This window comes from Argiope bruennichi, chromosome 5 (genome assembly GCF_947563725.1).
Source record: "Argiope bruennichi chromosome 5, qqArgBrue1.1, whole genome shotgun sequence".
Classification (NCBI taxonomy): Eukaryota; Metazoa; Arthropoda; class Arachnida; order Araneae; family Araneidae; genus Argiope; species Argiope bruennichi.
In genome coordinates this window covers 97,300,955-97,313,747 of record NC_079155.1, presented here as the reverse complement: position 1 = coordinate 97,313,747, position 12,793 = coordinate 97,300,955, and the positions used below count along the sequence as shown (strand labels likewise).

Genomic DNA, 12,793 nt, shown 5'->3' with positions numbered 1-12,793 from the left:
ATCTAATATATAAAAATGAATTTTTGTTTGTTCGTATTTTATGCCTTGCCGTTCTGTTCATCCGATGGCGATAAAACTGCCAAATTATAACTTTGAACCTAGAAAATCCATGTTTTTCGCATGTTGGGTGTATGTCTTTCACAGTTGGATGTTGAATGCTCACGAGTCAAATAGCTAAGAAATTTATTTGTTTTTGCGAAAGACGAAAAAAAAAAAAAAAATTGTCTACCCTAAAGTATACTTGAATAATAAAGCAAAAAAAAAAGATAGAATAAATATTGTTTGTACTTCTCCCTTATATATCATTCAATTTAAAGTAATGTATTCATTGCCGACAAGAAAATAAATATCATTATTTCTATCATTCTAAATTTAATAAGACAGCTATTTCAAATTCCAACCGATATTTCTTCTGCAGCAGCAACGCCCTGGGTACCAGCTAGTAGTATAATAAAAGAACTATTCTGATATATTTCAAGAAAAAGTCTTGAGGTATACATACATTCCTTCGAGCCCTCCACCCCCTGGATATGCCACTGCATTCTCTGCAAGTTTTGGCGGCAATTTTATGACCTTTCACACAATGAGTTATTCAACTGGGCGATAAAAAAAAAAAATCTTTAGCGAACAATAGTTACGAAATATAGATCTTCGCTGTGAATAGATCGTGCGAATATGTATTTTGGTTGCTTTTTTTAAGATCGATTGAAAGCAAAATTTGACATGAAAATACAAAGATTCGAAATTTAAACACATGATCACTTACTGAATTTCATCGATTTTTTTTTATTGCATGATTTAATGTGTTTACATACATGCGAAAATACGAAACGACCGACGATCGATTTTTTAACCGATTTGATTCAAAATTTCAGAAGAAACTACATTTCAGATGTTAAACAAGTGTACTAAATTTTACCTATCTAGATCTTTACGTTTTATAGTTATAGAGTTCACTTGTTCTTGAACTATCAGACAGACAGACTTCTATTGATTAAATTTAATTCAAAACTTGATAGAAATCTAAGAAAATTCTCTACATCAAATATTTGGTCTAAAATACATATGCCAAATTTCATCCATCTTAACTCGGAGGGTTTTTCAGTATCGTGATCACAGACAGACAGACATAATGGCATAAATATGTTTTTTTTCGAAATCAGGGAGACCCGAAATTTAGAAATTCGTCAAAATCTCGAGTTAATTATTTTTGACGATAACTATAGTTTTTCTACACTTCGTATATAAAAAAGTGAAAATGTGTTTTTTGACCACAAGAAGCTCTGAAGCGGGGAGATTCATCACAATCTGGAGTTTTTTTCACAACTTTTTTTTTTATACTTCGTATAAGACAGAGTAAAAATTCTTGTTCTGATTAATATTATCACATAAAATAGCAATTTTGAGCAAACAAGAGTTAAGCAATTTTTCTTCACCACCGCGTTTCTTCCCCTTTATATCTGATTTCGAAACGATAAAAGCATTTTCTAGAAAAAAAAAATTTTTAAGAAATATTTATTATTATTATTTTAAATACAAAATAAATTGGACATAAGAACAAACGATAATAACTTAGTCATATTATTTTGATCCAACATCAGTAAAAAAAAAAAAAAAAAAAAAAAGCTTTGGCACAAAAAAAACGAATAATAAATAAATAAAAAAAAAAAAGAATCAGAACAAAATCCAAACAACGAAAGATCGATCCGATCGAATCCATTCTTTTTACAATCAATATTTTGTACGAATTTTGGTACAGAAGCATGCTACATTTCACTACTTTCTGAAGGTCATTATTTCAATTTTACTCTTTCAACTAAAAAAAAAAAAAAAAAAAAAAATCAGCATCACAAATATTAATCTGTTAAGACAAAGGGTAGAATTTTTTTGTGGAAATAGAAATTGCTTTTTCAACTATGAAATAACAATCAATCGCACTGTTTTCTTTTGTTGGCTATTTTAAAAGATTCATCGAAATTCTTTCCCCTACCTGACCTTCAGATTTACTACTACTACTCATTTCTTTATATATATGGTTACCACTCGATATCTGAAAATCATTTAACAACCAGTGGCTCCGACAAAATAAATTTCCATCAGCATTATGTAAACATTATGCTTCACTAAATTTGGTATTTCAGACGTGTGTCAAATTAAAGATATTAATAGTTGCATAGGAGATGTTGAAAAATATTATTCATTCATAATATTCCTGAAAGCTATAGTGTTTTGCACAGCAGTTTATTAGAACTACCGGAAAAGAAGCACTGAATTTAATTCCGATTAAGCAATTGCATAGAGCCTATGGAACTAAAGGGACCAGCAAACAGTTCGATTAAAAGGATATTATTACTGTAGTAACCAAAAACAAATTTATATTTAAAAAAATTCTCTATGAATCATAAAATATTAGGGTCATATTAAAACTCTTGCAACTATAAATGGCCACGTTTCTATTTCTTTTTTACGTTCAGTTAGTTATTACAGTACTTATAAACATTAAATGTCTGCTAAAATAATTTTGTGCATAAACATAATCACTGAAAAATTATGAGTCATTAGAAATTTATAAATAAAAATACATTGCCACAAATTTAATAAAACAAAAATTAAATTAAAATAAATCATAAGCATGTTGGATAAGTTAAAGAAACTGTTGCGGCATAAATCGTAAATATTTTATTTAAAAGTAGCTAACGATTATTTTAATAATTATAAATTTTATTTTGTAAATAGTTGTAAAATTCAGATTGGCAACAGTGATACTTTTGGAACTTGTTGTTTAAAAACAATGCTAGAATGTTGAATGAAAATAAGTTGATGTAAATTTCATAACATTATCTATATGTAATATTTAGTTTTATAGTACGTTTGTCTGCATGTTATTTTTGTTGATGCACGAACACAACAATTGGTGACCCGGACGTGATATTGGCTGTTGTGCCTTATCCATTTTCTTTTTTTAATTAGCTGATTATTTATCAGCTTCATTTATTTATTGGCTGATTACTTATCAGCTTCATTTTTTTTGGCTGATTATTTATCAGCTTTTTTTTTGTATATTTATTTATTGGCTGATTTTTATCAGCTTATTGATTTTATTTATTTCTCGTAGAGGGCGCCACAACAGTTGTATAAAGGTTGTGTATTTTCGTCATCGGGTCACCAATGTTGCTATTAGCGATAGGCGAGGACCGAACTCGCAACCTCTGGGTTAGTAGCCGAGTACAATGACCACAAGACAAAAGAAATTTCTCATGTCTCGTAGCTGTTATCTGGCTTATAAAGCGTCACCACATTACTCCCCCCCTACAGTGCGTCGGAGGTGAGACGAACGATATTTTTGTCCTGTTTTTTTGCTGTTATTAGTGGTGATATTATCAAAAGCTTTTTATAACAACTGGATAGCAAGATTTGGAGTACCCGGAAGCTTATTACTGATCGTGGAACCCAATTTTCATCCGAGATATTTCAAAATCTGTCAAGAATCTGCGTCTATCAAAACTATATTTGAAATTAAATAATCCTCAAAATTAAATAATCCTCATAAAAATTCATGAAATAAAATAGGGACCTCATAATATTGGGTTGGCAACTAAGTAATTGCGGATTTCACTCATAGATGGCTTCAGTTGAATTTTTAGGTTTGCAGACGTAGTACAAATGTAAAACACATTTTGTTATTTGATAGTTGGCAATTCAGCTGTCAATCAGTAAAAAACGCTTTTTGATCGGTTGCGTAGTTTTCGTTTGGCGTTCGTTGAAAAATGGAAAATCAAAAGGAACATTTTCGTCATATTTTGCTTTTTTATTTCCGCAAAGGGAAAAACGCATCGCAAGCTCATAAAAAGTTTTGTGCTGTTTATGGTGACGAAGCCTTAAAAGAACGGCAGTGTCAAAATTGGTTTGCCAAATTTTGTTCTGATGATTTTTCACTCGTCTAGTTGAAGTTGATGACGACCTAATCAAAGCAATAATCTATTCGGATCGTCACAGTACAACACGTGAGATTGCAGAGAAGCTTCATGTATCACATACATGCATTGAAAATCACTTAAAACAACTTGGCTATGTTCAAAAACTCGATACATGGGTTCCTCACGAACCGAAAGAAATGCATTTAACGCAACGCATTAACAGCTGCGATTTGCTAAAGAAACGTAATGAAAATGGTCCATTTTTAAAACGACTGATAACTGGCGATGAAAAATGGGTTGTTTACAACAATATCAAGCGGAAAAGATCGTGGAAAAGGCCAGGTGAACCAACTCAAACAACATCAAAAGCTGATATTCATCAAAAGAAGGTTTTGTTATCAGTTTGGTGGGATTACAAAGGAATTGTCTACTTTGAACTCTTACCACCCAATCGAACGATCAATTCTGATGTCTACATTGAACAACTAACGAAATTGAACAATGCAGTTGAAGAAAAGCGGCCCGAATCGACAAATCAAAAAGGTGTTGTATTCCATCATAACAATGCAAGGCTACACACATCTTTGGTCACTCGGCAAAAATTATTGGAGCTTGGTTGGGATGTTTTGCCACATCCAACATATAGTCCTGACCTTGCACCATCTGATTATTTTTTGTTTCGATCTTTAAAAAACTCCTTGAATGGTAAAAATTTCAATAATGATGATGATGTCAAATCGTACCTGATTCAGTTTTTTGCTAATAAAAACCAGAAGTTTTATGAACGTGGGATTATGATGCTGCCTGAAAGACGGCAAAAGGTCATTGATCAAAAGGGGCAATACATTACAGAATAAAGTTATTTAGTTCCATGAAAAAATTGTCTTTGATTTTCTAAAAAAAAATCCGCAATTACTTAGTTGCCAACCCAATATGTACCAAAATCCGCCATTGCACTAAAAAATTTTTTCTTGTATAACAATACTTTCAGAGTCTATTTTTTTTTTATTTCAAAGGAAAATTTCAAATTGTTTTTCTACAATCAAAGAGCAAATAAAATGTTTTTTCGGGCTACTGTACAAAAAAAAAAAAAAAAAAAAAAATCTATACGACTTTTTAAACTTTTTTTGTACAAAGAAAAAGTATTGAAATCCTCAAAAAATTCACTTTCGAGATTTTGGAGAAATATTCACATTTTAAAAAGGTCTAAAAGTGAAGTCCGATGAAAATATTTTTTTTGTATTAATATCTGTTTGTCTATAAATACGAAATCTCGGAAAAAGAAAAAAAAGAACAAGTCAGGGGAATGTATATGGTGTTAAAACCATACTGTTATTGATTTCTATGAAATTTCAGTTGAAATTTATCGGTGGAATGTTTTATCTGTCCATATGCATGTGATCATAACAATTCTATAAAGCAACGAACGAGTCAGAAAGTTGAAATTCGGAATATCGTTTTATCCCTAGAATTATATACTGACAAAATTTGAGCAAAATTACTTTATTGGTTTAGTGTCTATGGATCAATATAATAGTGTGTATGTCACCATGATAATTCAAAAATGCAACGAGCTAGGTAAATGAAATTTGGAATGTTGTATCTGCACCCTAATTGTGAACCTCTATCAAAATTTGAATTCGGTCACTCAAAAAGCAGAGGTTTAAAATGCATATTCAATTATCTTCAATGTAAGACAAAGCTCAATAAAATTTTAAGAGGGAAGAGAATTTAAAAGAGGGAGGCCATTTCCACTGGTTTCTCTTACATAATATACAGTAATATTTGTCATTATGTTCAACCGATCTTTTTCACTGGGTTTATTATTATTATTATTACGATTTAATATATATATGTGTGTGTGTGTGTGTAATGGATTTCGAATCCTATCAGCTAAATAATATGAATAATATGTAACATTATTTTGTTTGCAGCAGAAGGCAGGTTTGAAGACATAGACGAGACGTTGTATTTTTAATTTCGTTTTATTCTCTCTCTACCACCATCCAGGAAAGCATATTTATTTACAAGCAGACGCAGGCGGCACAAAAGCAGAAGTAAGAAAAAAGGGCCGAAACAAATGATCACTAGTCTTATATAACACGGTCTAGTCTTATATATATTCCGGCCACGCGCCAATTCAATACATGTGTTGACCTTGAGAAGGGCAACGGAAGTATCACTTTCATTTGATACGTAGTACTGATAGTGCATTAGTTTTACAAAGGAATTAATTAAACCGAAAGTGGAATTGGAGCACGAAATAAGAAAATATTATTGGAATGAAATTACTATGGGCAAAATTAAGATAAAGTTTTGGAAAGTAATTTGGATTAAATTAAGAGTTTAAAATATCATTACATATATATAGGGCAAATGTTCATTTTCATACAAACCCACAGACATAAGCAAACTATTTACGTTAGTGTTCAGTTTTGATACCGTGAATGTCAATTTCAATTTTTTATCAATAGAAGCAACAATAAATATACATATATTAGCGGTCCTTGTCAGTGAATTCATTGACATTTCATCCAAACAAATATCAAAGTTATTCATTCAGCCAGATATATCGGTATTTTTGTCATTAAAAGCATTTGACATTGAAATTAAACACTTCAATACAAAAACATTAAGACGTTTCACCGTTTATAATTTACAGTTAAAAAAAATCCATTAAAATTTTTCAAAAGACAAATAAATGTGTTCAAATGATTAAAAATGCATTTGAGCTAATCATTAAATATACATATAAATAATATAGGTGAAAATGGATGAAATATTAATAATAATATTTCATCCTAAGTATGTAAATCTAAGAAAATCTTACAACAAATTAAAAAAAAATTTAATCATGGGATTTCATTTAAATGCTTTTATTTAACTTCACAAGTTTATATTTGTAGAGATATATTTGTAAAATAAATTTTTTGCCAATTTTCTGAGGAGCTCTGAAATTTTGCACCATTATTAGTTTCAAATTACAATATAAAATTCCAATTTTAGTGCTCTTAATTATCATTTATTAGATTAATTCAATTGAAAATTGATTCTACAAACTGGGCACCATCTAGAAACTAATTGAAAAAATATCAAATTCCATATAAGTAAATATAAATTTTAAATATACTAAAGACTGAAAATGTAGGGAGGGGGGGAGCTTAAAACCGTTTTATTCATGTAATAAAAAAAGTTGAAAATAATTCAAATAATATTGAAAAATAATTGAAATACAAAGAAATCGCAAAAAAGAAATTCTTGGACATTCAATGGATATTAAAATATATTATAGATGTACTAAAATCCTAAATTACTCAAGGAATACGTTTCGCTTTTATGTTTTTTTTTTTTTTGTTTTTTACTTGGTACCCATATTTTTCATATGAATAATTAATTAAATTAGACATAAGAATATTATATAGAAACATGAATTAAAAATTTATGTTATAAAATTATTAATGATTACTAAAAAATTTGCTATTCCAGTAAAATATTACATACATGTATTATGCAATATTAATAATAGAATATTTAGCTCAAGAAATTAGATTAAGATTTTTTTGCACTATGGAATTTTGTATAACTGTTTTGAAAGTGGCTGGAAAATTAAAGTTGGTCAATTTACCAATGTGATTTGTGCATGGCATTTGATTATTGGATTGGTCTAGGGTTGGTTTTTTTTTAATTATAATTATTGAAATAACAATAAATAGCAAAAGAAACAGACTTAAAACTAGAAAATAATAAACATAAAAGGCATTGAAAAAAACCGCTTTTTCAGTAAATTAAAAAGGACAAATAATTTTAAAAAAAATTAAAACTTGGATGTCAAAACAAAAATCATAAAACCGGGAGGCTCTGAAAACGATGCGAGAGAGTTATGAAATCACAAATATCAAGGGGAATGCCTTCAAAGGGGGGGGGGGAGAATGCCTTCAAAACTTCTTAAAGATTTTAATTTGTACTTTCTATACTTTTTTTTTAATTCAGGTCCTTACATTATTTTTATACAAAATAATTTTTCCTTTTTAGCACATAAAAATGTTTAAAAAAAATTCTTTTAACATATATTATTTTCAATCTGAATGAAAATGGTGTGAATATATTTACAATACATTTTTTCAACAATTTGTGGATTGATAGTTAGCAACTACATCATAATAATTTCAAATTAATTCAATAATTTTAACAATTTCTTTATTTTTATATTAATACTTAATTTATTTTTTAATGAAATCAGGTCTCAACCTGTAATTCTCAAATGACCAGATCCAACAATTTATTACTAGTTTTGCTACAAAGTAGCAATTTTTCTAAACACTTTTTCTGAAAAGTTGTTTTATGTAAACAGATGCATAAAAAATGTCCTAAAATAAATAAAGGCTCAAGGCATTGTAATTAATACTTTTCTTGCTTTAATAAGAGTAATCAAATGTACAATGAGTGATTAACCAATAAATTACCATAAGTATAACTTATAAGTAAATGCAAGTTAGCACCACTTTCAAGAACACAGAATTAATTTTTAACAATCTTTTTTATTTGTGCTAACAAATTTGATTTAAAAAAGCATTTAAAAGAACATAGCAACATAAACTTCTATTTAAAAAATCAGTTTCATAAAACAAAATTGTAAACAAAAACATATATATCACGAAAATTTGGTACATAGACATTACAGATTCTTATAATCTTATTTGCAGACATTTATTTTTTTATATGTAAGTAGTATTACAAATAATAATTATTTAAGTAGTTTTAAATTATAATACTAAAAAAGCATATATTTTCACATAATAAAATATTTTTTAAATATTAATCATTATTATTATAAATATATGCAACAACAACAACAATAAAAAAATACTTAATAGTCACAAACCTACAAAATAAATCTGGACTTGCATTGAATGTTATCGAAAATTGTTTAAGAATTAAAATGCTATAAGAATTTTAATGAAAAAAAATAGAAGTCCAATATAAGATTTTTTTTTTTGACAGTACAGCTATTAAAAAATTACAGTTTATTCAATGCAGCATCCAATTCATAATATCACATCAAACATCAATTTACCATTCAAATCAGATTTAAAGTAGTAAAGTTTATATTAATCTTTTTTATTGCATTACCAATGACTTATGGGCTGATACAAATAATTCAATTTATTAAAATAATGTTTCAAGTTGACTGAACATTTTATTCACTCCATGTGCAATGAGTACACAGACAACTAAGAAGCAAAAATTAGAATTGTAACTCTTCAAGTGGTTGAAAAGGTGGCAACTCTTCCTTTTTCAATTACTTGGAAAGAGGAGAAAGCACTTTCCAATATCTTAATCAAAATCTCTAGTATTAGAAAATGTTCTTCTTCAAAAAGCCCATAGTTTAAAAAAAATTAACAAAAATTAGTTTTTAGTAAAAATATAGATATGAAAAAACCAATAATCTCTGCTAAATGACTAGACACACACATATATATATAATCATAATAATAATGGATCTGTAACTTTATAAAACTATTTAATAAATAGTCTTTGAACGAATAATAAAATAAGAATGACAATAACAAATTATACATCAAGTTATGAATAGTTATCATTTGACAAATATAAAAATACTGAGGACTAGGAAGAAAAAATTAATGACTAGTTTCTATATTCAAATATTCAATTCAGTACAACTTTTACTATTGAATATTATTTAAATACTGATTATTAATTTAATACACATAGATATAAACAATGCATTAAAAGGTAACATAAGAAGGATATTAAATTGCAATGGAAAGATTATTACAATGGACGGATTACATATTAAATTTCTTTTCAAAAATATTTCAATATTTCTTTTTTATAAAATATATCAATCAAGTTTCATTTTTTAAAAGTTTGGCGATGGACGGATTAATTAGTTTACTCTTAAAAATAACAATGATTAACAAATATCTGAGATTAAATAATGCCATTATTAATAAAATTCATAAAGAAAAAAAAAACTCATCAAAACTATAACCAAGAATTAAATTAGTTATAAATAACAGGAAATATTTTAATAAGGTTAAAGAGGAAAAATAATTTGCCAGTTATAATAAATTAAAATTTGCTAATTATAATGAATTAAAAAACATTAATATTTCCAATGCTTATATAATAACAATTAAATATCTTTAAATAATTATAAAAGCTCTTCTTTTTTAATAAGCATTATTTTTCAACAATGATAAATTAAGTGAAAAAAATATCAATCAATTGATTAAAATTAAGTAAATTATGTATATTAAATATTTTGATTACTAATATTGAATTATCACTATTCCAGACATCCAATATAAATAAATACAAACATAAGCATTTTTACAAGGATATTAAAATAAAAAAATTAACCTAAAATAAATCATTAACATGATGTAAAATTAAAATATGAACCTAAATTAAGCAGTTTATTAAAAGGACTCATAGTTTACACTGGTTAGGGTTGCGAAAAACCTAACTCTGCCACAGGCCCAGTATAGTCTAAAAAGGGTAAATAAGACAACACAAGAATATAGCATTAAAAATAAAAAATAACAATCTTTTACTAGACCTGAAATATTTAAATAAAAATGTGCAATTTCATAGTTGTTAAAACTTACAGTCTTATAAGCACATAAGCTTAACACAATTTTTTATCATGGATAAAATTGATTTATGCAGATTTAAATATATGCATACACTATTAAAAAAAGAAAATTTTAGGACTGATTGAAGCATTTGTGGTTACATTATACAAACTAATAGGTATAAGTGATGTGCATTAGTATTTGTGCTTTTTAAAAATGTGCATGCTGCTACAATTATATAAAGTTAAAGTTATATAAGACTTTGTAAAGAAATATAATTAAATTATTTCTTTCTCAGAATTTTAACTGTGATAATTTATAATTTGATAATATTTTTTATAAGAAAAACAAACTTTAAGTACATATTTATTTCTGTTTTATTAAAAAAATTTTTTAATTATTCATAAAAATGTAGTAAAAAATTCGTTAATTTACAACCCATCTTTTGATTTATATTTGAAAATAGCATAATTTGTTATTAATACATACCAGTGAGTAATCAAAAGGTAAATGAAATTTCCCCATTAGTAAAAGCTATATCAAATAGTCTTTATATTTTTTAAAAATTCAATTTATATTCAATTTTTTTTAATGGGGCTTTGTTTCAGATATAAATCTATAATGCGAACAAAATCAAAATTAATATAAAAAAGTAACAAATATTACAAAGGTGAAAAATGATTTCTGAAAAAAAAAATGCACTATCACAGTGAATTTAATACACTAAAAAAAGTGTAATAGCAGCAAAAAGTTTTTTAAAAATTGGAACACTGAATACTCTAACAACAAATCTAAGTGAAAAAAATATTCATCATCAGAACACAGTGTATGTATACAGTTCTTTCATTGTCTAAATCAATCTTTCAATTACATACTTCAAGGAAAATATGTTTTCAGATTTCATTCAGTATTCATAATTAAAATAATTACTATTACATTCAAGATATTCTTAAGAAATACGATTCATAGTGTCATTTATAAATTGATTCACGTTGAATAATTCAAACATTTCAAAAAAATCAGAATGTAGCAATTCAAGAGGATTATGAAAACAAAGAAAACATTTAATAAAATATAACTATTAAAAATTTCAATTTAATTTTATTGAAAAAAAATTGAATACATATTTAGTGGTAATCCTATCCACTAAATATATATTCAACATATACTAAGATAAATTAAAGTAATTCTCTGATTGAAATTTTTTGCAACTTTTGTAGATTATCACTAGATAGGCAAGAAACATAAAAGTTGATAATTTCTCTGGATGTCATATTTATACCACCACATTTTCATCATTCATTGGCAAACTTAACTTTTCAGTTTTTATTCTGAACTATACTGCGCAACTGATCACTCAGCCATTCTACTCCTTCACCAAGGCCTTCTCCAGTGAGAGCATTACTTGCACATATATGCCAAGGTTTGTTTTTCAAGCGATCTAATCCTAAAGCTTGACTAACTTTAACACTTGACAAAGCTTCTCTCATATCCATCTTATTGGCAAAAAACAGGATAGGAATGTTCCTGTCTTTAATATCTTTATGCTGAAGCATCATTTCAAGTTCATCTTTTGCAACAACCATTCGTAAGGCATCACTACTATCTATCACAAAAATTATACCTTGAGCTTCAGCATAATAATGCTCCCAGAGATTTCTGTAGCGACCTTGGCCAGACATATCAAACGCAGTAAAACTCAAATTTTTCATCCGAAAACGCTCGACATTAAAGCCCACGGTGGGTACAATTTCCATATATTTCTGCTCTTCAGGCTTGAAATGATTTATTATGGTAGTTTTACCACTGTTGTCAAGACCAACAATTAAAACATTCGCTTCTCTTTTTTTAATACCTAGAAAGTAAGCCAACTTATCAAATAACCCCATTCCTGTATTTTACAATATAATTTCTTAAAATACAGAAATTCAAAAGCAATATAAGAGCAAAAGCAACCTTATTCTCAGTATTCAAAGATATGTGTTTACCGAATGAACGTGATATGCAGGTAAACAAAACTAAATAACAAGTCAGAAATAAGTTGAGTCGTAAAAGGTCTGGAAATAATATTTTTGAAGATCATATATTTTATATTTAGAAACAATTAAATAATTGACAACTTCATGCGAATTTTTCAGTAATAAAATGTTTCTTTGTAATATATTCTTACTTTTAAATAGAATCAAATAATTTATTTGTGAATTTAAGAGAAAATAAAAAACAGCAATTGATGGGAAAATTTTCTTATCGTACTAAGTATGGCAACAAGATGTTAGT

The 12,793-nt window shown here is 27.3% G+C and overlaps 1 protein-coding gene across 1 annotated transcript; it reads right to left on the bottom strand.

Annotated features, from left to right (window-relative positions):
• Positions 1-10,056: 10,056 nt before the first annotated feature.
• Positions 10,057-12,517, bottom strand: LOC129968937 (ADP-ribosylation factor-like protein 6). Its single transcript, XM_056083299.1, has one exon. The coding sequence runs from the start codon at positions 12,403-12,405 to the stop codon at positions 11,836-11,838; it is 570 nt and encodes a 189-aa protein (XP_055939274.1). The 5' UTR covers positions 12,406-12,517; the 3' UTR covers positions 10,057-11,835.
• Positions 12,518-12,793: the final 276 nt, after the last annotated feature.